This window comes from Crocodylus siamensis, chromosome 5 (assembly GCF_052110815.1).
Source record: "Crocodylus siamensis isolate JL-2025a chromosome 5, ASM5211081v1, whole genome shotgun sequence".
Lineage (NCBI taxonomy): Eukaryota > Metazoa > Chordata > Crocodylia > Crocodylidae > Crocodylus > Crocodylus siamensis.
The window spans coordinates 198,630,125-198,654,372 of record NC_143399.1 but is presented as its reverse complement, the minus strand read 5'-3'; the positions used below and the strand labels follow the sequence as shown (position 1 = coordinate 198,654,372).

The 24,248-nt window shown below is 44.4% G+C and overlaps 2 protein-coding genes across 6 annotated transcripts in view; one reads left to right on the top strand and one right to left on the bottom strand.

Moving 5' to 3' along the window:
* Positions 1-1,774, bottom strand: part of LOC149865122 (uncharacterized) — a 177,822-nt gene extending 176,048 nt beyond the window's left edge. For all 4 annotated transcript variants that reach the window (XR_016442385.1, XM_090047809.1, XM_090047808.1 and 1 more), the window contains exons 1-2: positions 1,479-1,774; positions 292-475 (exon numbers count right to left, since the gene is read on the bottom strand). Coding sequence is in view for 3 of the 4 variants with exons in the window: in XM_090047809.1 (XP_089903935.1) it covers positions 292-475; positions 1,479-1,774 (480 nt within the window). In the remaining variant the exon portion in view is untranslated. The remainder of the gene's footprint in view (positions 1-291; positions 476-1,478) is intronic.
* The window catches only part of CTDSPL (CTD small phosphatase like), a 113,881-nt gene continuing 91,135 nt past the window's right edge, over positions 1,503-24,248 (top strand). For both annotated transcript variants that reach the window (XM_090047807.1, XM_090047806.1), the window contains exon 1: positions 1,503-2,006. In XM_090047807.1, the coding sequence (XP_089903933.1) occupies positions 1,931-2,006 (76 nt within the window). In that variant the 5' untranslated portion in view covers positions 1,503-1,930. The remainder of the gene's footprint in view (positions 2,007-24,248) is intronic.

Sequence of the window (24,248 nt, the reverse complement as noted above, 5' to 3'; positions counted from 1 at the left end):
CTGTGACGCTGAGAGGAGGACATGGCCTAGCAGCGAGGGCCATTCTCTACCACTTGGTCTGGACGGCATGCAGCCTTCGCAGACTCACCGGCGCGGTGGGCACCTCCGGGGTCAGCTCATCCAGCCACCTTGCTTCAGCAACACGGAGATGGGCTGCGACAGGCCTCTGTTCCCTGCCTGCGCCCGGCCTGCCTTTCAGACGTTATTTCTGTCCAGGGCGGGATCTACACCCACCCCTCAGCCAGAAACAGCGACCCAAACAAAGAGGCTGCGACGACCGACTGCTCTTACCTGCCCTCGCCAAAAGATCCCCTGGAAAGCGTTACAGCCGGGCACTGGCGATGACTTGGAGAGCTGGGCACGGGCTCCAGCACCCCGGGCCGGAGAGAAGGGGCTCCTCTTCTTCCAGATGCCATACAAAGCCAAACACGGCCGCATTAAGGCTCTTGGAGGAGAGATGCAGGTTTCTGAGGCTCTGGAAAAAGGAGAATATTTTGCTCGTGAGAGGCCGGCCAGCGTGTGAGTTGCTCAGAGCATCGTTGTGGTCTTTGCAGATGTCGCACCTACTGTCCAGCCCCTCGACAACAGCCCCCGCGGCCCTGCTCTGCAGGTAGAGCCCCGTGGCCTCGTGGGCATCATGGCCAGGCTCCCGCCTGGCTCTGCCCTGGGGGTAGCTCCCCATGCCCCCAGGGTCAGACCAGGCCCTGCTGCATTGGCCCAGCCACTAGCCCCCCAGGGAGGGGTGAAGAAGTGGGGCTGGCCCTTCTCAGGGGGGTCCCACCCCAGGCAGGAAGCCACGCCCCTTCATTTCCATAACCCCCACCCTTTGGCTCCCATCGCCTCATTTGCATAAAACTCACCTGCCTCTCTTTGCATAAGCCCCGCCCTTGGGCTACTCCACCCTACATTTGCATCACCCTCACCCGCCCCCTCATTTCTATAAACCCCACCCACCCTCATCTGCATAACCCCACCCTTTTGCTCCCCACCCCCATATTGGTGTCAACCCCACGCCCCCTCATTTGCATAAACCCCAACCCTTTGGCTCCCCCATCCCCATAAATCCCACCCACTCCCGTATTAGCATAAAACCCTCTCCCTTTGGCTCCCCCATCCCCTCATTTCCATAAACCCCACCCACTCTTCCTTTGCATAACCCCGCCCTTCTGTCCCCTCATCCCCTCATTCGTGTAAAGCCCACCCAGCCCCTCGTTTGCATAAACCCCGCCCTTCGGCTCGCGCGTCCCTTCATTTGCATGCAGCCCGCTCTTTGGTTCACAAGCTCTGTAGTCCGTCTAAGCCCCACCCCCTTTCAGCCCCGCGGCTCCCTCCCTCTTGGCCTGCCCCCTCTGCGCCTTCCACCAATAGGAAGCCCGAGGTGGGGGGAAAACCTCCAGTGGTGACCGTTACCCACCCTCCGGACCGTTACACCGCCCCTTGGTGGGGCGGAGCCGGCACAGGCCCGCCCCGTTGTTTACCGCTCGGCCGGGCCGGGCGCTGCCGCCGCCCGCCTCCATGTTGGAGCGTCCCGCGGGCCGGGCCGGGCAGGCAGCGGCAGCGGCAGCGAGAGCGGCAGCGGCGGCGGCGCGAGGGGGAGGCGCCTGGGCCGCGCGCGGCCGGGGGTGGGGGGCGGCGCCCGCGGGCTGACAGACGCGCGCGCGCGCGGGCGGACCGACCGAGAGACCGAGCGGCTGTGGCGCAGCGCGGCCCCCTCCTCCTCCTCCTCCCTCCGTCCTCCGCCCGCGCCGCCCGCCTCCGCCCCTGGTCGGGGCATGAGATAGTGCGGGCGGGCGGGGGGGCTCCTGGCCCGGCTGGTTTTTGCCCTCCGACCCGCTGGTGGAGCTTTTAATCCCCCCTCCCCCCCCGCCCGCACCTGTCCCGGGGAGGGAGGGAGGGAGCTGCCAGGTGCACGCGCCCCCCCTCCGTTTCCATGGACAACCCGTCCGTGATCACCCAGGTGACCAACCCCAAAGAGGAGGAGATCCTGTCCTGCGCCCACGAGAAAGGTGAGAGACTAGGGGGGGGGTCTTGATTGTATCTCCCCACCTAGGGCTGCTCCTGGATCCTTCCAGGGGGTTGGTGCTTCTCAACTGGGAACCCCCCTGCCCATGAGATCCTCCCCGGGGTGCACGAGGCTGCATTTCCACCCCTGCTCCTGTGCTTCAGGATCCTTGCAGGGGTGCTGGGCTAGGGTTGGGGTCCTCTGTGGTTCTCAGCTGGAGGGTCCTGGTGCCATGAGAGCCATGCAGGGGTGTTGCAGCTGGGGACTGGGATCCTCTGCGAGTGTCAACCGGGGCGGGGGCATCGAAGCGGTGCAGTAGCCAGAGATGGGGGCCTCCACGATTATCAACTGGGGATGACCGGTGGCATGAGAGCCTCGCAGGGGTGCTGCAGCTAGGGACGGGGTCCTCTGCGAGTCTCAACTGGGGGTGTTTGGTGCTGTGAGAGCTTTCCAGGGGTGCCGCAGCCAGGCGAGAGGTCCTCCAGTGGTTCTCAACCGGGGGTGACTGGTGCCATGAGAGCCTTTCAGGGGTGCTGCAGCCAGGCAAGGGGTTGCAGCCGGGGATGGTATCCTGTGGTGGTGCTCAGCCAAGCAACTAGCCTCAGCCTTCCCTCGCTGCCTGGCCCTGGGGTGCTGGAGGATCTTTTGTAGGGTGCTGCGCACTGCTGGCAGGGTTGGGCAGGCAGTGCCGACGCGCCCGATGGACCCAACAGTTTCCAGGAAGAAGCAGCAGGGTTTAAAAAAAAAAATGTTCTGCCTGTTTTTGAGCACTTTGCAACCGAGAAATGGCTCTGCTGTTTTTATTTTTTGTTATTTTTTTGTGTGTCAAGACACGAGTGAAAACTAAGCACTAGTGTTTTCGGAGGGGTGCCTGTCTTGAGCTTAAAAAGGTTGATCTAATCCTTCCAAGGCACTGCCTCTGAAGAAAGGCTTTTTATTTTTTTTGTAGGAAGAAGACCTCTGAAATGAGTTGTTTTGTAGAAATGTAGATGTGTGTGACATTATGTTTTAATTTACCCTAAAATATGCTTGTCTACATAACATATCTATTGCTGAGGATCTCCCGGTGGGGAGTCCTGTAATGCTGGTAGGCTGCCAGTACAAGGGGGAGATCTCAGGTTTAGGTAGCAAGAGATTTTTTTTTTTTTTTTTTTTTAATTTTGGGTTGCAGGTTGGGATGAAAACTGCACTTCCCTCCAATTTAGCAATTTAGTCTGTCTTCAGATGCTGTGGCCGTCTTCAGATGCTGTGGCCAGGTTCTGGTCTGAGCCCCTGCAAGAAATGGAAGCTACTTGTGAAAAAAAGCAAGCAAATCAGTGATCAGTGAATATCCAGTCATAGCTCAGTCCCAGAGTCAGGTAAAGATTGTATTTTCCCAAATCTGAAATGGGACAGGCAGAGCCTGGCTGGTGGCACAGCCCCTTCTGGGACGTCAGGACACTGGCAGTAGCTTAACCTCACTTCCTTGTGGGGTGTTGCAGGGGGCTTTGAATTGTGAGTGGCTATGTCCTTTGTGGTGCAGAAGCAGGTGCTGCCGGACGAATAAAAAACACTCTGTCTGTCATCGTGTCCAGGTTTGCTGGAGTCATTTTCTGAATGTTCACAGACTTTTGAAGTGATTTGTGCATGTAGTTGTGTTTTGGACAGCATTAAGTGGGGCAGGGGGTGGGAAGGAACAGAAATGAGTGGGCATGAGTGTAACATTTTGTGTTGTCAGTTGACCTGGCAGTTGGTAATCATCCTACTTTAAAATGATAAAAGTACTGTCCCTTTCTCCTGCAATCAGCAGTTATTGTTTTCAGATACCCTGAAGCAATCTTTCCGGTTTGCTGTGTGCGGTGGTTTTTGTGAATAGTTAAAGGTGGTTCCGTATTTCATGACAACATTATTTTTAAAGCAAAGTAATCCAGACATTGCTACTTTATGAATACTAGCTGCAGAACAGTTACTCGCAAGAAACTCATCTGTGCCATTTGAGAATTCTTGTGAAAGAGGGATAGACTTTTGGTTTTTTGTGGGTGGTATCTTTCAGTAGAGCAACGGCATGGTTGGGATAGACTTGGAGAAGCTTTTGAATGCAGTGTGCTCGGTGTTTTCTCCTGTGGGACATGAATGCTACAAGCACTTGTCTCTCACCCATATCATTTGTGAAATGATACCTCTGCTCCGAGGTCTCTCTACGTTAGGAGACTTCTAGTATTTCCACTGGTGTTAGCAGCAGGGAGTTTGGGAGATGCAATTGTCAACAGGCACTTGTGATTACTGACACTTTATACACTGGGACTCCTGTTTGGAGTAGGGCTAAGTGATCGAGTGGTTAAAACTTGAGGCCTGTCCCTACCGAGGCTCCCACTGTTGCTGCTGTTAACAGTTGGAGCTGCATTTGTGGTGTTAGCAGTGGGAAATGTTAAGAGTACAAAGGTTAGTTGAGACACAGCTGGTGGAGTGCATTTTGACAGCTTGTATTGAAAATATATATATTCACAGCAAACAGAAATGTGCCTGCTGGATCTTTACCCTGTTTATTCAAAAACTGTGCCTTCAGAATCCTGCCTCTGCTACAGTGCATGTTTTCCCAACATATCATCTCTTCTGGTACTGTCTAGAAGTGACTTTTAAAAACATTTTTAATGTTTTGGGGGGTTTTTAAAACCCCAGAATGATCATTACTTGAAATACAGGCTGCTGGGCTCTAAAACTTCAGGTTTCGTGGACTTTTAAAAGAAGAAAGAAAGAAGCTTTGTACATGAGTGAATGCTGGATTGCATTTGTCTCTATTTCCAATATATTAATATGCACTGTGAGTTGAAGTTTTGTCAGATGTCATTCCAGAGCAACTGGCTATGGTTGAGAGGAGTAATCCCCTGTATCTGGAGGGTTTGTACTGGAAATGTTAGCCATCTTTAAGCTCTTTGTAGGGTCACAGGCTTCCTACCTTTTTAAGGGCCCATTGATTTGTGCATTGAGGTGAGTTTCCTGCCTGCCTTTAATGCCTGCATGTTGTACGCACAATTCCTTCTAATGTGCAGATTCCTGTGAGTCCAATCGGAGCATTCTGCTAGGGTAGCCTCTTGCAGAGCTAAAGCTAAGGGGTGGCAGACATGTGGCAGTGGGGAATTGAAAGCTTTTCCTGGAAGGCCACACTTTAAATTGAGCGTTCAGGGCCTGGTTTTTACATAATTTGGTTGGATTCAGTTGACATGCATATGGTGGGTCTCTAACATGTATGTTTTTAGTGCATGCTAATTTAACTCTTGAAGCAGCTAATTCCAAAACATGCTGGCTTAGATGTTTACCATCTTCTGCAATTGTATAGTAATTAAAACAGCTCTGGTTATACGGTTTCAATTAGAGCCATTTGATTTAATTTACCCACTTATTCCAAGAGTTTTGCTGTACTCGTGTGCAGCAAGGCATAATTTGGCATATAGGGTATCTGGAGATTATTATTGTTTTTGGATTTTTTAATCCTCATTTTAATGCAGAGGAAAGAAGCTTTATAGCAATACCAACTATTAACTCTTTTGTGCATATATGTTAATCAAACCACACTGTTTTAGAGTGATTTTTCTTTTCTCAAATTATTTTAATCTGCTTTTTAAACAAGGCACATGTCTTAACATAGTGTTGGTTTAAAATGTGGAAATTTGAATTATGCAAAGTAGCCAGTGTTCTGAGTTTGATCCAGCTGAGTATGTTTAAGGTGCATTTATCATTGCAAGAGAATGTAATATAGATAGGCAAGAGACCAGCCTATTTTCTCACCATAAGTTTGGGCAGTTTTATTTCATGTTGCTGTTAGGTTTTAAAAATAAAATCTAAGGATTTTTTTGTTAATCCACAATGCCTTAAAATTGGTTTTCCCCGTCAAATATTAGCTTTTGTGTAACTCTCAACTTTCCCACAATGACTTTCCCATGAACTTTTTTTTAAATATGTGAATATTTAGGTGGCAAAATTAAGGCATGTACTTCATAATTAGACCAAAACTGTGAACATGGTGTCAGATTCTTTTATTTAAATATAAACATATTTAAATACAAACATATTAAATACAAACATATAATGATATGTTGCCACATGGTGGTGCCCTGCATTTACTTCTGTCTGTCAAAATGAAGGCTGGGCATGGAAAGTTGTAACAACTACTTTTTCAATTATTACATCTAGTATATATCATGAAATACTGTTTCTTTTCCAGAAGTTGTTATGCTCAACTGACTTTAAAACTGAAACGATAAAGTTACTCTTCGGAAATGTAACTTTATTGTACATAACTCAAACACTACAGTTAATATTTTTGTGCAGAGGATTAACAAATACTTGAATTCGCTGAAAAAATCTCACTTTCAATAAGTCAGATTACCAATTTGCTGATAGATCTGAAACAGCAGGCATTTTTTGCTCTTCTGAATTTAAGAGCAGCAAAAGTTGTAGCTTGAAATTAAAATGGATAGATACAGGTTATGAAAAGTAATTGTGCATAGCTTTTTTTTCTTTGATGTAAGGGACAGATGTGGAAACATTTTAACTTACTTTTTTATTCAAATTATAGACCTTGGCATAATCAGTATAACAGATGGTTTTAATTTTAACAGAATTAATTACATTTTATGTACTGATCACTGGAGCAAAGACCTCTAGATGTGTCCGTTAAATCCTTCTGACATTAAAAAATATGCAGTGATTATTTTATTTTTTTAGTACTGAGTATTGAATATTTAGATGAGATATTTGATGCATACAGTATCTCCTGCCCAAGTAAGTGATTTTTTTTTTCTTTGTATTAACAAATGCTCATTTTCAGCTTGCAGCAAGGGAAGTGTATGTTGGATATTAGGAAGAACTTTCTCATGGGGAGGATAGTAAAGCACTGGGATGGGTTACCCAGAGAGGTGGTGGAAGCTCCATTTTTGGAGGTTTTTAAGACCCAGCTACACAAAGCTTTGGCTGGGATGATCTAGTTGGAGATGGTTCTGCTTTGAGCAGGGGGTTGGACTAGATCAGTGGTTTCCAAACTTTTTTTTATACCACAGCCCGGTAGGAGCAGGACGGGGTGTGCAGAGCCAGCTGCCTCCCTCCTGGGGCTGCCCTGGTGTGCAGCTTTAACCCCAGAAGCTGCTTGCCAGGCTGGACGGGGGGGTCTGAGCAGGGGGCTCATGCCACAACCTGGCAGCCAACCCACCATGGCCCAGTGATTGGGAACCTCTGAACTAAATAACCTCCCGAGGTCCCTTCCAATGCTAGCTTGTTATGATTCTATGGTTTTAGCCTTCATAATTAAGGCAGAGATTTTGGGCTGGTCAGGTAGTCATAAATTAATTATTCTGTAGTAATAGGGTTATATTTTAGTCTAGTAGGTATAGTGAGTGCCCTAAAGATTCTGTTTGATATTTGACTGACTACCAGTTTGGGCATACCTTTCTTAATTTGCCATAATATTTGACCATGATTAAAGAACTTATTGCAGTATTTCAAAATACTTGTGTATGTTGAGTTTTTTTTTTTTAATTATTATTATCTTTTATTATGTGTAAAAGCCAGGTATTTTGTTTTAAACTAAAAACCTGATCTATAAAGCTACTATCAGTATTTTGAATAAAAGCTCTTCAATTCTTTCTTTTGAACAAAGGAAAAACATTTGTTGTCATTCGAAGCTATGAGCATTTCAAAAGATATGCAGTTAAAAGTGCATGTCTGGAGTAGTATGTACAGAAGTGTATTGTTTCTTAATTCAAATTTTAGTGAAATGTGATTTAATCAGATGTTTAAAATATCTAGAATACCTGCATTTGGAATATCTACCCAAGTCCAAGATCAAAATATCCACGATGATAATTTTTCACCTGTAGAATATTATTATTGCACGGTTGTCTTAAATTCTTAAATTCTGCTGGGGTATGGTGGGGGGCAAATGGTGGGGAAAGCTGGGGCAAGTGGCCTGGCCCTCTGCCCCGCCCCCACCATTTGTGCTCACACCCCATTGCTGCCTGTCCCCTCTCTCCCCCCACTCACCCAGCCACTTCCCTCTCCAGTGCCTGCCCTTCCCCCTCCCCCAGCCCCTGTCACTTGCTCCCCTATGCAGGGACTTTGGCCTGGGACCTGGAACACATGGTGGCTCTAGCCTTAGCCAGGTGGCAGCAGGTCTGGCCCCGGTACCAGGGCACATGGCAGGCAAAAGTGGTGGATCTAACCACAGCATTAGGTCCAGGTCAGGGCTGGAGCCAGATCTGCAGCAGCTCCCTTGCCACTGCATGGTTGCCTTAGTGCTGCCCCAGGCTGCACGCTGCACAGTGCTCCATCCTGCTCTGTGTGGTCTCGCTTGCACTTCCCCTCCTGCCGGTCAGCAGTGCTGGCCACAGCTCTGGCCCCAGCCCAGGGCACGTGGTGGCTGCAGCTCTGGCCCCAGGCTAGAGCCAGGCCTTAAGTCTCAGTAGCGACCTGTTCCAGGCCAGTACTTGAATCCAAGATGAGGCTTTTTTTCCTCGTGTTGAACTGAGGAAAAGACCTTGTCTCGGATTTAAGAAAATGTGGGCATTTAATTCCCTCTTTATCCTCGTGATTTGAACAAGTGGCTAAGTATTGCATTATTTATGTAAAATACATGTTATGCATGTAATATACTTAATATTTAATATATCAATACAGGTACAGACTCATGATAATTACTCTATGTTCATATTTATTGAAATGGTTTAATAATCTGTTGTTGTAGTCACCGAAATCACTCTAGATTACATGCAAAAATGATTTTCTGCTCTGTTTTGGAATGTGAATTCCTTGCAGAGGGTAAAAATCTAAAACATTAACTAATGGCATAGTTGCTACATGAAACCAAAGCAGCCATACAGTTTAAGGGTTTCTGTTCCTGAGAGACTGCAGTAACCTGAAATAATCTAGGATTTAATTGAGATTCAGAGTTACAGTCCCATTTGTTCAGTTTTAACTGCATCTCCAGTGATACAAATGATAGTTTACACAAATATCTGGTATTCAAACCATATTTGAGGGCTGTGAAGATGTTGCATTTTATGGTTGATGGTGTTATCTTGAACTCAAAGTAGAACTGAAGCTTTCATGAATTCAGTGTGCCTTAAAAACAGCAAGTTTGAACCATATTTTGTCAATCTGGCATTCAGAAATGCAAATTAAAACATGCATATTTCTAACAGATGAGTCGATAAGATGCTCAGTGTGATCTGTCATATGCCATATTTCAGTCTTTTGAATTTAATCTTTGCCGAGATTCACACTAATGAGCATCATAAATACACTTACAAGTAATTTGAGTTTGCATGTGGAAATTGCTCAGCATTTTAAAGCTAATGCTAATTAGAATATGGAAAAAATGTATGAAAATGTAAAGTGGTGGCAGCCAAGGTAGACATAAATGAGGCTTCTTTGTTTCTTCTGGCCCTGAAGATCCTATCAGAAATCTGTTTTGCATTGCTGTTTAATATACAGGTTTAATTTGTTAGAGCACTAAGGCACCAGGGCTCCTAAGCCATAAGAGGCTCTTTGACTTGCCACCTATGGGTACCTATACGTGAGCAGCAAAGCTGCTCCAGCGTGCTGTAATTCCAGTGTGGAGCAGACTTGATTAATCAAGTTTGTTGGAGCGTGGCAATTACCGCGCTCCAGCAGCCTCCCATGTCTCGTGTATCAGCATCCCTGGACTTCAAAATGTAGCGGGGGCACTTTTATCTAAAGTTTGTTCAACAATCTTTAGATAAATCACCCTCCTCCCCCCCTCCCATTTTGAAGCACAGGGACACGGATGCAAGACACTCCGGGTGCTTTAATTAGAGCAGCTCTTGGAGCCACTCTAATTAAAGGGTCCCCCCTCCAAGCACATGTATAAATGCCTTAATTCTTTCCAGAAAGTCCTACCAAACACTTTTTTTTTGTTCCCTGTCTGTATACGTTTGGTATGACTTTCTTGTAGTCGGTTACCACTTGAAGAGCCTTTCCACTTTTGAAGTGTTTTCCTCCTGTTAGAATTTTAGTGATGTTTGCATAGTCTTATTTTTTTCCCCCTTTTGAACTTGGGTTCATTTGCCACAGTTCACCAAGTGGCTTACCTATTGTGGCTGTTTGGTTAACACTGACTACTCATGTGGCTCCTGAGCCCGTCAGGACTGAATGTCGCTGGTAGAGAAACTTTTTCAGCATGAAACAAAACAGCTATGACTTCTGTGCTCTTAGATCTGCAGCTTGACTTTTACCCATATAAGTAACATTTGTAAGTGAGTATGTCCCTGTTTGTAGCAGAGGGAGGAGTGATCTTACTGAAGGCATGCATTGCAATATTTCTGTAAGAAGTCATATGAAGAGAAAGGACTATTAGGAAATTCTCCCAATTTTGGTGTTACCAGAGCTTCTGGTGTTGCAGCTAACTATGTAAACATTGTAAAAACTTCATCTTTGTATGTTTTCAGGGGTTGGATTGTTGTAACTATGGGGTTCCAGGAGAGATGAGGGGTTTTCTGATACATTTTATTGGATCAGATGTGTAGTTGGGAGGGATGTCAGGCAAGCCTTTTTAACAGCATTCCTAACTATACAGTTGGTCCAATAAAAATTACCCTGACCTTCTCCTCCCCTTGTCTCTCAAATGTTTTCAAACTATTTGCTTTTCAGATTGTAATTTTTCAAGCTTGTTTTCTACTTCAGTAAATTATCCTGCGGGCAATTCAAACAAAAATCTTTTAGTGGTATTCAAAATGCTTGTTTGCATGTAATGGTTTTTTTCCCTTTGTGAAAAAAGGAATGACTGATACTTGGACTTTGCTGGTGGCCTCCTCCTGGAAATCCTTGCTGAAGTAATTAGTTTTAATGGTGATAGTAATTGGAGCCGGGAGGACTGCTTGGATGAGTGAAGCTAAAGCCAGGAATGATCAGTGAGGTGTGCATGTGTGTTCGTTTGGTGTCTGCTGGAGAGGAGGAAAGAGGTGATTTTAAAAAAAACTCTCTTAAGCATGCTTAGTAGGCGTTTGTTAAGATATTTTTTTCAGCAGAATTTGATGAAACTATTAGAAAGCTGAGTCTCAACAGGAAGCTCAGATTGAGTTAAGTTAGGTGATGCTGCAGGTATTGTATAAGGAAGGGGTCTTAAAGGTCTCACTGAACTTTGAAAATACCACCAGAGATATTAATAATAATAATTAAAAAAAAGTCTTAAGATTTTTAATTTCTGAGATTTCTAACATTTTCCATTTTTGGAAGAGGATTGTGGAGAATCGGAGATGTAGTGAAAGGTTTTTTTTTTTTTTTTTTTAGACTTCAGTCAGCGGGGCTGGGACAGAGGACAGCTTTAGCATCTCCCACCTGGTCACCAGTTGGACTGAATTCTGTTCACACTTATTGAGCTCTGTGATTCTGTGGCTGAGGTTTCAATTTCATGCATTTCTCTGACCCAAGATTTTAATCTGTGCAGTCTTAATGTTGTATTGTTAGTCCTTTGTATTTACTTAAATCTGCTTGCTTTTGCTATAGGTTAGATCAACACGAACCCCATACAATTATGTCTTTCAGTGCCAATTAACGTTGAGTGGTTCCACATGAATATTTGTAGTGAAACTAGCAGCTTCAGACAAATGGAAGAGAAAAATGATGCGTCAGGCCTAGTTGAAGGCTTCGGGCTTTAATTAATATGTTATTGGGGCAAGCTTTATATAAAAGTCCCTTAGTTTTTCTTTTTTTATCTGTGTGGTATTTTAGCACTGTTCATACTGCTGCAGTATTTTTAGGGTTTCGTAATAGTAGTTGGTAGTAATGGAAACTGAAATCCTTTCATCTACAACAGGGCTGTACAACTAGCAGCTTTTGGGCTGCATGCATCCTGCGAGGGATTAACCTAGTCCTAGGTGCTACTGCAATCCCTCTATAATTTCTGTAGTCAGACTTGTCTCCTTTCTTGAAGATTGTCATGATCATGGCACCCCTGAGGTCATCTCATGCACGCTCCCTCTCCCTCCACCAGCTTCTGCTTCCTGCCCTTACCTGGGGGTGGAGAGGGGGCTAGGAGTTATGGATGGGATAGCTGAAGAGTTGCTATGCAGTGCAGCGTGCAACACACTTATGTGGTGGGGGGCCTGTGGCCCCTGGCCACACGGGTTGGACAGCCCTGATCTACAGAACAGATTTAATAATGTACATTTGACTTAAGCACATAGTTTCACAAAAAGCTTTATGTAGAGAGTGAATCAGAAGCTAAAGAACTCTTCTTCGTTTTAGAGGAAGTGTGTGTGTATATGTTTAAAAAATGTGCCAGTGTGAAGAGTCATTGTTTCTTACCTAAGTCATGATTAATAGATTTTAAGGGCAGATTACACCGTTAGAATCATCTACTCCACTTCCTGCATAATAGAAAGGTGATTGCTGCTAAGTGAATAATATCCAGTGTACCAACACTTTTGAGCTGTAGGTATGTGAATATGCGAGTGTGAGTGAAACCTGAAGTAGATTTACTGGTGGTGAAATGTCAGCCAGTCTGTTAGATACTTTATATAGATTTGGTATATTTTCATTTTGGGGTCTTGTTCAGTTGTTTGACAGACTGATTAGTAAAATGTAGTCTGGTCAGATTTCTTCTGCAGAGACTTCCCACTTTCTTGGCAGACCTGACTCGCAGAGCAGGATGAATCCTCTGTTCTCTCCCCCACCGCTTCAGAGTTTCAGTTGAGGCAGCAATGAAACTGAAAGTAGTTTTGACACTTGTAGGCAATTAATCAGCAGTGAAACTGTGTATATGTTTGTCTCATGCTGATACTAAAGGAAACTGTGCTGCTGCAACCACAAGGCTCTAATACACCAGCTGTGCTGGCAAGGCATGCATGGCAACTGAGGAGGCATCAGCTGTTAAAAGGGTCCTAAAAAGTGGTAGAAAATGCAGGTGCCATCTACTTGTGGCTTCCGTTCTCTCCTGTGTATTAGTAGAAATCTGTTGTTCACAGATTTGATGTTGTTCTGCTAGCAGAAAGAAGGGGTTTTACTTGCACAAGGGAGGTGTGAGGTTGAATATACTCTTAGCTGTGTTGGCAAAGCTACATAATGTAGACCAGGCATTATAGATTTCATAGATGTTAGAGCCAGAAGGGACTTTGCGAGATCATCAGATTCAGGTCCCTGCCCAAGGGGCAGGAAGTCAGTTGAGGTCAGATCATCCCGGCAAGATAAGCATCCAGGTATTTCTTGACTGTATCCAGAGCAGTCACCACTTCTGGGAGGAGTCTGTTCCAGACTCTGGAGACTCAGACGGTAAAGAAGTTTTTCGTTATGTCCAATCTAAAACAGTCTTCCAGCAGTTTGTGACCATTAGACCTTGTCTTCTCTTGGAGTGCCCTGGTGAGCAGACATTCTCCCAGTTCCTCGTGCACACCCCTTATATACTTATAGGTGGCCACGAGGTCCCCCCTGAGCCTTCTCTTGTCCCTTATGAAAGGCACAGAGCAGATGAACCTTGATGTAATGTCTCTTGGCAGAGTCACTCCATTCTAACTATGTTAGATGCTGTAGCAGCCATTGTAAGTGAGCCTACATGAACAAATGTGACTTCAAAGAGGGTAAAATGGCAAGTCGTTTTAATGGATACATGATCTCTGCCTGCGTCTCTTTCTCAGCATACACATGCTTGAACATGTGCCATCCTCACAGGTCAGGTCCAGAAATCCCAACTTGCACAGGCATTCCAGGTTGCACTGGATACATATAAATGCATGCGCGCATGGATTTTTTGGGGTACCTTTTCTAACCAGTCGAAATACTTAAGTGGAGTAATTACAGTGGATAAAGGTATAGAGAAGGTTATATGTTCAGTTCGGAAAAGGTATTTTGACAGAGAGAGATGATTTGCTATGGATTGTAAAACTGTCTGAAACATTAATGGGTCATTTTCTAGTACACTGGTGCTCAACTTCCAGGCCACAGGCTAGATGTGGCCTGCAAAGCTGGTGTGAACAGCATGGGAATGCTTCTGGATTCAGCGACAGGAGAAAGAAGGATATAAGCAGCAGCGGAGCTGTTCACCCACACTGATGCTCAGAGCTTTCATGCAGCTCTGGAGCCCAGGAGCTGTCAGGTCCCCCTCCCTCCTCTTCTCCACTGCAGCAGGGAAAGGAGGATCCAAGTAGCAGCAGTGATGCTCAGCTCCTAGGCTCCAAAGCTACATGAAGCTGTGGCTCCGGCCAGTACCTGCACTGATATGTGGTGGGCTCAGAGCTTATATACCGTTCCAGAACCTAGGAGCTGAATGCAGTCACCATTCCCCCTCCTCTTCTTTCCCTGCTGCTGAATTTGAGGGAGGGGGGGCACAGAATGGGAAGGATGTGGCAAGTGGCAGGGATACTCAGCTCCCAGGCCCCAGAGTTCTCTAAAACTTTGGCAGCTGAAAGGGGAAAGTCAGTGGACTCCTGCCCTTGGTGGATGCAGACCCACGGGGCTCTAGTGCAGCACAGCCCTGGCTACAGCAGTTGAAAACATCGGAAAGTTACTTCAGAGAAAGGCCCATTGCAGAACATGGTCCCACTCCAACTGTATTCCCAAAGCATATGACTCCCTTCAAAGGGCACTAGGAAGCACAAGCAGCTAGGGCAAAGTACAGTGCTGGCAGCTGGGCAGTCTTCATCTCCCCTTCCCACGGGCCTGAGACCCTACCAACACTAAACCTGGTAGCCTGTCAGCTCCTTCCCGGCTAATGCAAGCCAGTGGCTCATCAGCCTCAAACCCTGCTGCTGCACAGGGCAGGGCGCTATCTCATTTTAAAGTCGAATTATTTTTATAAAGTTTTAAAATAATACTACAGAAGATTAAACCTTTTTACTTTGTAAACCTAAAATCACTAAAAATGTATGTTTTCCTTTCTAATATTATTTAAAATACTTTAATATTAGGATATTCCACCCCCAACAGTTGAACAACACTTTTGGTGCCACAAAGGTCATGGGCTGGTGCTCCAGTGGTAGTTGATGTGCACTTGATCCTGGCTTGATTGAGTGAAGCACCTTTCCTGATTAAGTATTTATTACCTGAAGATAAAGATAAGCAACAGCAGGGATCAGCAGGCTTTACAGAGATAGTGCAGCCTGCTGTGACCCAGCGTTCCCTGCATTCATGCTCTTGCCTCTCCCCTCTCCCCACCCACAGTTTTTGCTCCCTGTCATCACCTGGTGCTGCAGATCCCTCTGGGCAGCAACCATGTTGAAGGGCAAATTTGGCAGCGATGGTAGAGAGCAAGTAGGGCTGGAGCATCAGAAAAACCTGTGCAAGTATGGGGCAGAGCATGGTATCAGAATGCTGGACTAAGAGTGGCACACAGTGGGCAGAAGGATCCTGGCGGTGCCTCCTCTGCGGTTGCTGCTACCCCATGCTGACTCTTGTATAACAGTGTTAAAAATCCCTAAGACTCATGCCTGAATAACATGGCTCCCTAAACTACAAAGGAGGTTTGAAAAATCTTATGAAAAGAGCCAGCAAACTAAGAAATGGTAGAAAGTACATAGCAACGATGGTTCAACGTAGACAGTGGCAAAATAACACACATCAGAAGGAATACACTTTAAACCACTGGTGCAGACCAGTGGCTTCTAGATTAGTTGAGGCATCTTGGTGGATAACTTGGTGAAGGCATCTTTTTTTTTTTTTAAATTTATAGAGACAGTCTGATAAGCAGACAGTATATTGGATTATGTTTGGAAGGGAATATTATAGAAAATAAGGTAATACTAACATAGTAAAAGGGTAAGCCTGCACCTCAGATAATGTGGTAAAATCTGTTTCTTTCATCTTGGGAAAGACTAGATCTAATGGAAATACAAAAATTACAAAGAGCAACAACAAAATGACCAACCCCCTAGAAGGAGTTCTGTGTTAGATTAAAAGACCTGGAAAGAAAGGAAAAAAAAAAAAAAGAAATGTAATAGATGCACCTAGTAACTAACAACTGGATGAAAAAGGCAAAGCCTTTTATTATTTTTCCCCCTTAGAACTTAGAATTAAAAGGCAGTATGTGTAAAACAGATACCAGGAAGCACATTTTGATACATCCTAGAACTACATTAAATAAAGAGAGATGATTGCAAAAGAAAAAATGACCAAAACGTGTAAAATCCTGCAGTCAGGGAAAAAATAATCTCCCCTTGGTAAAGTGAACAACTGGATGCATTATATCTTCCTTTAAAGTATTGGGGGTTGCTTGTTGTCTCCTATTGGCTTGATCTTAAATGACAATTTCTCTGTTCCTAGAAGTTAAATCAGGTATTGACCTCCATTCACATTTTGAGTAAGGAATGCTGCTTGGTCTTGTTATTTTTGTGGTGTGGATGCTAGTTTCTGGGAACCGAACCAAGACTGTTTCATTTAAGCTGCTAATAATCATAATGTGAAAATGACTTGTCAGCTTATGATCTGGGCTAGGGGATAAAAACTTCTGAGTCTGCTTGCCTTCCCCCCTGTGCCATTCATTTCACTCCTATCTAGATTTGTCCCCTTCTTATGGGACATTAAATCTTAGCCACAAAACATTTTGCTGCTTTGTAAAACTCTTAACAGTTTAACCACATGGGGTCAGATGTTTTTTAAAAAATCCACTTAAATGCAGGTTTATGCTCAATGCAGGCCTGTACATTTGCTTAATCCCCATCATCTTTTTACTGCGATCATTCTTTAATTTTTCCATGGAGCTAAAAGTTAGCTAGCAAGTCATTATAGGTGGATGCAGTGAAGTGGTGGCAGTGAGAATTTTCAAGATTGTATCCAAACTAAGAGCAGAAGAAACTAAAATAAATTTTGTTCAAAATCTCTATTCTAAGGTCCTTCTAGGGAATATATTTTTAAATGGAGAGAACTCTAATCAAACAATAATGGCATTTTAATGGTTGTGACCATATTCTATGTTAGACTAAGCCTGGCATTGGAAAGTTTAAGTTTGACCTGAACTTCACGGGGTTTTGGTCTTTGTTTGAACTGTGAGCTTATTTCAGTCACGTCGTGGAATTTTTGTCTTGTATTAGTTTTGGCAGGATTAAAAAGTAGCAGTAATTCAGATAGCTTTGCTAGTTAGCTAAAATGTATTCTTTACTCTGTTTATGCAACAAGCACTTGTACTTAAGCAGATGTTCAGGAGGATCATGGAAGGAAATGACAACAAAATCCGATCTCTCTCCCTCTCTCTCTCTCTCCCTCCCCACTTTTTTAAGATTAACAAACCTATTTCTCCAGAGGGTTTGAAGGAAAAGCTCTAATTTGATTAAAATTTTTGCCAGCCATGAAGAGTATTCTGATGGAAAGCTTTGAGTCGGTGAATTGCATTCAACTTCTGGGAGGAAATGCACATTGATTGCACAAAAGAATTACAAAGAAGGATGCTGTGGTACAAGGAGTTTTCTTATCTTCTGGTTACATCTTTTGCTATAAGTTGTCAGCTGTGGTGTAGGTTTATTTCCTTTTGGAAATTACTTGATTGGGTTCAGTAGTCTCACAATGACAAAAAAAAATAGGAGTCAATATAGTTCTGTTGGATCATAGCTAAATACATTGAATCCTGAGCTAAATACATTGAATCCTGACCTATGTGCCATATTTTTTTGCTGACGGTTCTCCTGTAGAGTAGAATCCTTCTCTGCTGGTAAGCAATACCAGCTCTTGGAATGAAAAAGTTGTGAGCAGATATACCTGCATCTGCTGTCAGCTGCTGCACCAGTTGTGGCTCTCCAGGGTGTCTTTCATGTCCTGCTGACACCTGATGAGTGGAGCCATGCAGATCCCCAAGAAGTTGCCCAGGTGTGCATGCACACAGGCAGTTTCCCTGTGGTGGCTGCCGTCTGCTCCCAGAACTTCTGGCATCAGATGCCTCTTGGCCTAGACAAGCTCTGAGACCCAAACAATACAGCGGATAATCTTTATAAATAAGCATGTTTGTGGTGGCTTTATATTCAGCCAAATAAATTTTCAATTTCTATTAAATTTGGTCTCGGAGGCTGTGTCCGGGTGAGCACAGCTGTGCAGTATGTGCACAGGAATGCACACACAGTGTGCCGCTGCTTCTTGTCCCCAGGGAAGCAAATGTCCACACTTGTGGGCACGTCCAGAATGTGTAAAATCAATTACTATCACTATCAGCTAGATAATTAATTAATCTAACACTCTCCCACTGTAAAGGTTACAGGGTTGAACTATAACTTTTCTGACATAGTCTGGCTTCCAAGAGAGACTGGGACCATATTGTTCACCATGGATCATTTTATCTAGGTTTTAAGAGCTGAAGTTTCTCTTGGATCACAGTTCAAAATGAGGCAGTAAGCTGTGGGCAGACAAATGTAAGCAAATCTTTAAAATTCTCCTAACTTATATAATTATAATGGCTCCCGTAATAAGCTTCCCTTTTTGGTATCCTTGTAGCAAGGGTTGTGGTATTCCACTCTGCCCTTTGTATGGTGATGAAGGTTTCAGTTTGGTTATAAAGTCCACCACTTCTGTAATGTTTTTCTTCCTCTAAATAATTGATTGGTAGAGCTGACTAGCTGTTATCCTGTTTGGGAGTACTAAACAACATAGCAGGTCTGATTTCAGGAGTTTGTTCATAGTATTTCGTTACCACTCTCTGTAAATCTGCTTTAAAATAATCAGTTAAACATCTAAGCTTCTTTACTAAGTTGATGTTGCTTTTCTGGTGTACAAAATGGGTTCATTTAAAAAAAACAGCTTGTGTTTTATTGCCCTTCTATTTCATCTTACTAGGCAAACTAAAGTTTTTCTCAATTTTGATTGCTCCCTGTCCCAAGATAATTACCAGTTTAATCTTTTTGACAATGACTTGTTGATACCTGTGTAGTTGCAATGTTCAGATCTTGGTTTTAGAAAACAAGGTGTAGTCTCTCTTAAGTGCCCAAATATTTGTAAGCTAGATCTTGTCTTTGCAAAGTTGTCCCAGGCAGATGTTGTAAACCTGGTAGCATTTGTGTTGTATGTAAGTCTAAATTTTTTAATTTTGAGTTTTGAATATAGGATACGTTGCAGTATGTAATGGCAGCCGTTGCATGCCGTAAGCTTGCAGGTGTTCCTGCTGCAACTTAGAAAAGTTCCTGTTTAGACGGTCTTGCTTCTCTGCTCAGGGTCAGACCAATGGCTGCATTTAGGATGAGGAAGGAATTTTACCCTGCGGTCAGATTAGCATGGGCTGTGAGGATTTTTGTCTTGCTCTGGGAGAGGGACATTATCAGTGACCTCATTCCCCTGCTTTCCCTGTGAAGATTTGGGAGATTTAAAACAAAAAATGTATGTCGAGGGTTTACAAATGAGGGAATGCCTAAGCAGAATGAGAGGTAATAGAAATAACCTGGAGACACTGATGTGAGAATATATTAGCATGGGATTTAATTTAACAGATATCCATTGGCACAAAGGAAGGTGTTAGTCATCACTTCAACCATATCGTTTCCAAGAAGTTAAAGAAAAACATCATAACCAGTTACAAGAAATAAGATTGTCTGTCCGTTAGTTTACCTTTCATCCCCAGAATATCTTGTGTTTGCAGCATGAATGCTGGCTTAACCATATTTGCAGTAGTGCAGTGTGGGAAAGCATGACTGGGTGGCACTTCTGAAGGCCAGATACATGGCAGTAACAAAGATGGGTCTGGTGGTGTGGAATGTCCTGATGCAGAGCGTCGGAAAGGACCTGTCAAACCAGTTGTGCAAATATGGTGGGGGAGCCTGTTCACACTGCACAGGCAGTATGCTAAACTGGTTCTGGGCAGGCAGCTCTGTGCTAGCGCAGGCCCCAGGCAGTGACAAGACACTTCAGGGTTATTTACAGTGTTCTGTAGACAACTCCTGGCCACCGGCCAAGCAGAGAGCCAAGCACGCTAGCAGAGTTTTGTTTAGAGCAGAAGCATTTTGTCAAAATTTCCCATAGCTGATGTGCAGAAGTGTCCTGACGCATCCCTGGGCGGATCTAGGTATTTGAAAAGGGAGGTTGCAGTCCCCTTGCCCCGCTCCGTGGGCAGACCATGCGACAGCAGCTGATGGGCAGCAGGTGAGACTCCCTGCCATTGCTCTCAGCACCCTATCCCTTCCAGTGCAAAGACCTCCCCCTCTCCAGCAGGGTGTAAGGGGAGGGGGACCAGTCTGCTGCCACTGCTCCTGCCCCACTGCAGCTGGGGCTTTGAACAGCAGCAAGATAAGGTGTAGGGCTTGGCTGGGGACATTGGCAGCAAGGGCAATGTCCCTTCTAGCATATGCTCCTGGACTGCAGGGAACACATGGGGGGGCAGGCAGGGAGCAGAAGTACCTGCAAGCTCACTGTCACTGCTGTCCCCAGGTGATTCTGGGGAAGGGGAAGCCCCATGACTGGTGCGTGGGGTTCCAGATCTCTGTTCCCTCCCCCCTCGCCATGTTTGCCATGCTGCCCTGGAGACTCCAGCTGCAGGAGCAGCTTTGCCTAGTACAGGGCAGGGCTGGGGATAGTGGTGTCAGTGGGCAACTTTTCCCTCCCCCTTCTTCCAGGCATTTCTCCTCTCTGCCCAACCTGCAGGTTACCCCCGGGGTTTGGAGGCAGATACTAGAAGGATGGGATGAGGACCACCCACTTATGATGCCTTACCCAGCACAGTGCACAGCTGTTCCCTTGCAGGAGTGGGGCTTCCCTCACCACCAGGTCACTTGGGGACAGCAGGAGAAGCTGACGGGTTCCCTCTTCCTTGCCTGCTCCTTTTTTGGTGTCCTGGTATCCTGTTCCACCTGTGCTTTGGACACCATAGGGGACCCATGGAGCTGGGCCCATGGGGAAATAGAGCTGCCAGCATGCGACCTTTACTTGAAATCAGGTGCAACCATCCCACTGCACTCCCTCTGGATCTGGCCTGGTCACATCTTTACCAGTGGTAGCAACAGTGGGATTGGTAGCATAGTTCTCAGAAGAGAACATCGTCTTCCAGTATTTTTTTTTTTTTTCCCTGCCACCCAGGGAGACAGTGTGTAACTCATTGGATTCTGCAGCTGTAGCAGGGAGCAGAACATGCCAACTTCATGATCCTGACATACTGCAGGGAAACGCAGGCTGACTATGGGCAGTCTGCTGCCATCTGTCACCAGTCAGACTAAGGAAGCCTGCAGGGCACACTTAGATATGTGCATTGCCCTTCCTTTCCTGCTGGATGTACAATGTAAGCCCTGCAAGCTCTCTACTCTCCAGGGCCTCACCATTCAAATGTCTGTACATGGGGCTCTGGGTACGTTTTTTCTACCAGGAGAACAAACCTGGGAGAATTCTCCCAGATTATTTGAATGCGTGTACGCAGCCAAGGTTGAAGGTAGCTACTTGTATTTTAAATACTGTAATCCATTCCAGCTTGGAGGACGTCTGGCCCAGTGGTTCTCAACCTTTTTGATCCTATGGCGTACCTTCCCCCTTCATCCCTGCTTACCATCTTTAAACCTACCTTTCATATAGTCCTGTTGCCTGGCATGGGCCAACGATGCCCAAGATGTCTCTGCATATGTCAACTCTTGAATAAAAACAGTTTACCTGCAGTTGCGTGGCATTGAGGCTGGCCTGCAGAACTGCACTAAGGTGGTATTCCTGCTTCCTGTTCAAAGAGCATTGGCTAACATCTCAACGTGGTCTTGCAAAATAGAGGAGGGTGACAGCTAACCCACCTCTGCAGCCACTCTTGTTGCTCATCTGTATGCAGCCACTGGTTGAGAATCACTGGTCTAATCAGCGTGAACCTTGTACCCTCAGGGGTCTTGCTGCTGCTAGTGCTGCTGAATCTGAATTTGTAGTACCAGCAAATGGAAACTTTATTTCAAATGTCACTGATAAATTTGTAGTGTGAACTGAGTCATGACAAAAATTTGGAACAAAACCCTGCACGTCCTGTGAGCAAAAATGAAAAGCTTGCTTGGTGTTCCTATTTCTGTGCGTTCATTGGCAATGATGACTGACAGCAGGAGAGAGGCCAGCATATTTTCATAAATACTGTTTAATAATTGTATAAGTTTAAAAAAAAAAATCACCACTTTGTTTCTATCCTTAAGGGTTTCTTTCCCATTAATAGATTTTCATTTGGGCATGGGAAGAGGTTATTCAAGGGATAAAAAACCAAGTCTGTGGAAGCTGTGAAGCAGGCCATTAAGCAATTGTGACAGAATTGAAGATCTTTAAAATTGTTTAATGGGTGAAATTTTCCATGATCTGTAGAGAGATGTTTTGTTTTTTTTAATGCAGTAAACAACCCTAGCTTTTAATAGTCTCTTATCATTAGGGAGTCTTCTCCCTGCCCCGTTCCCTTCTCCTCTTTGCTTCCGTGTCTTGTACAATCATGCTGAAATATGGCATGAGTCCTTTGGCTACACAATGTGTATGTTCTTTTTACTTTTGTCTGACTCTAGAGTAGGGGGAATTTGGCAGAAAATTCCCCTGCTGGTGAGCACTGGTTCATTCTCTACCAGCTTTAGCAGCATTAGGGGCCATGTATGGCCTGGGCTGTCTGTATTTTAAGCACAGTGTTGATTATTCCTATTGAGAGCACATCTAGGTAACTTGTTACTTAAAATAATTGTATTCTTATCTGCATAAGACTCCTTAAGTTGTCAAACCTCATGCATCTTTAACCAATATGGAGTAAGATTTCTGTACTGCAGAAAAGACCTAACTAGCTGGTTTGATCCTAGCGGTTGGTGACAGCCCTGCCAAAGTGGGTAGTGATATGACTAGCATTTATAATAGCTAAATTACTAATGCTGGAAAGTTCATATGGTATTTCAGTTCTGATGTTAGTTTAACCCATGCAAGCCAATCTTGTCCAGGCATCAGACATAGCTCTCCCCTCCTCTCCCCTCCAATACTTTTATTGCAGAGAAGATTCTCAAAAAAAAAAAAAAAAAAAAGAGAGAGAGTTAATAGACAAGAGAACAATATAGATCATTATGGAAGGGCTGCATTATACTAGTGACCCTTTCATACAATTTACACAGATCCAATTGGATGTTTTCTAAAAAGTAAAGCTGCAGTTAACATTCATTTAAAGAAAATAACGCCCCCTCCCTCTTCTAATCCCTATTTCCTGATGAATTTTGGCAGCACACTTCATGAGTGAGTATAGCCTACCTTTATATAAAAGATATACACCAACCTTTCTGCGTTCCACCAGAAACCTGAGATCTTGTTTTTAATTAACTTATTTACACGGTCTGGGTTGTTTTCTGTTGAGTATTTTAATGAATTAACTGTCTCATTCCAAAATAGTTTCTAATATTGTTAACTGAGTGCTATTTCAGTAAGAGTATTTTTGTTTTCCCTGCCTTTTCTGAAATTTGTCATGTTGAAGGGAATAGGTGCTTCCTTGAGGAAAGGGCAAGAGTCTCAACTGGGACCATGGCTGAGGCTTGCAAATTTTGAGGAAGGAAATGGGATTAAATTGTGAAGGGAAGACTAGAAATGGATCGTGGTTACGGGGATATTTTGACTGGTATTTTATTCTATTATTATTATTATTATTGCACTGATCTTAAACGTTCCTTTAAGGACAAGCAGGCTTTCCTATAATAAAACTCTTTAACCCCTCCACTCCCCCCCCCAAATACCTTAGCCAGTCCAAATAACTGTATTGCAGCATTTGCTTCTCATTAACAAGGATCCTGGTTTTCTCTGACTTTAAAAAAATAAGTAAATAAAAAATTTTCTGATTGGAACTGCCTCCATCCACATTTTTCCATGATTATGATCAAACCAGCAGAGAGCGAGTGTGTGTGTGTGCGCGCATGCATGCGCGCATGTGCAAGTGCATGCTACAGTGCCATACAAAGTTTGGTAGAGAAATGTAGATCTATATAGGTCTATATATTATACCCTATAGATAGGGTATGGGGCTCTGGGTAAGTTTCTTTACCAAACTTGGTGGTAGGGTAGATAGAGTTATCGGTAAGAGAGAGGGTATGGGGCTCTGGGTGAGTTTCTATATACTGTATATATAGTGGTGTTTTGTTTTAATCATGGAAGGATGTGGATATTTAGGGTGAGGGGGTAATCAGAAAGTTTTGGATTTTTTTAACCTGAGAAAACCAGGATCCCTGCTCATTAGATTATATTGGCTTTATTACCCTGTGTAACCTTCTTTGGTAAGATTTAGGACTGAAGTGATTAACAAGATTATAATACCTTGAAATCTTATATTTTGCTAGTACATGTGATTTGACACCTGCTGGTTTCCGGATTTGGTGCTTACATATAAGCTTAGCAACTTTGGTTC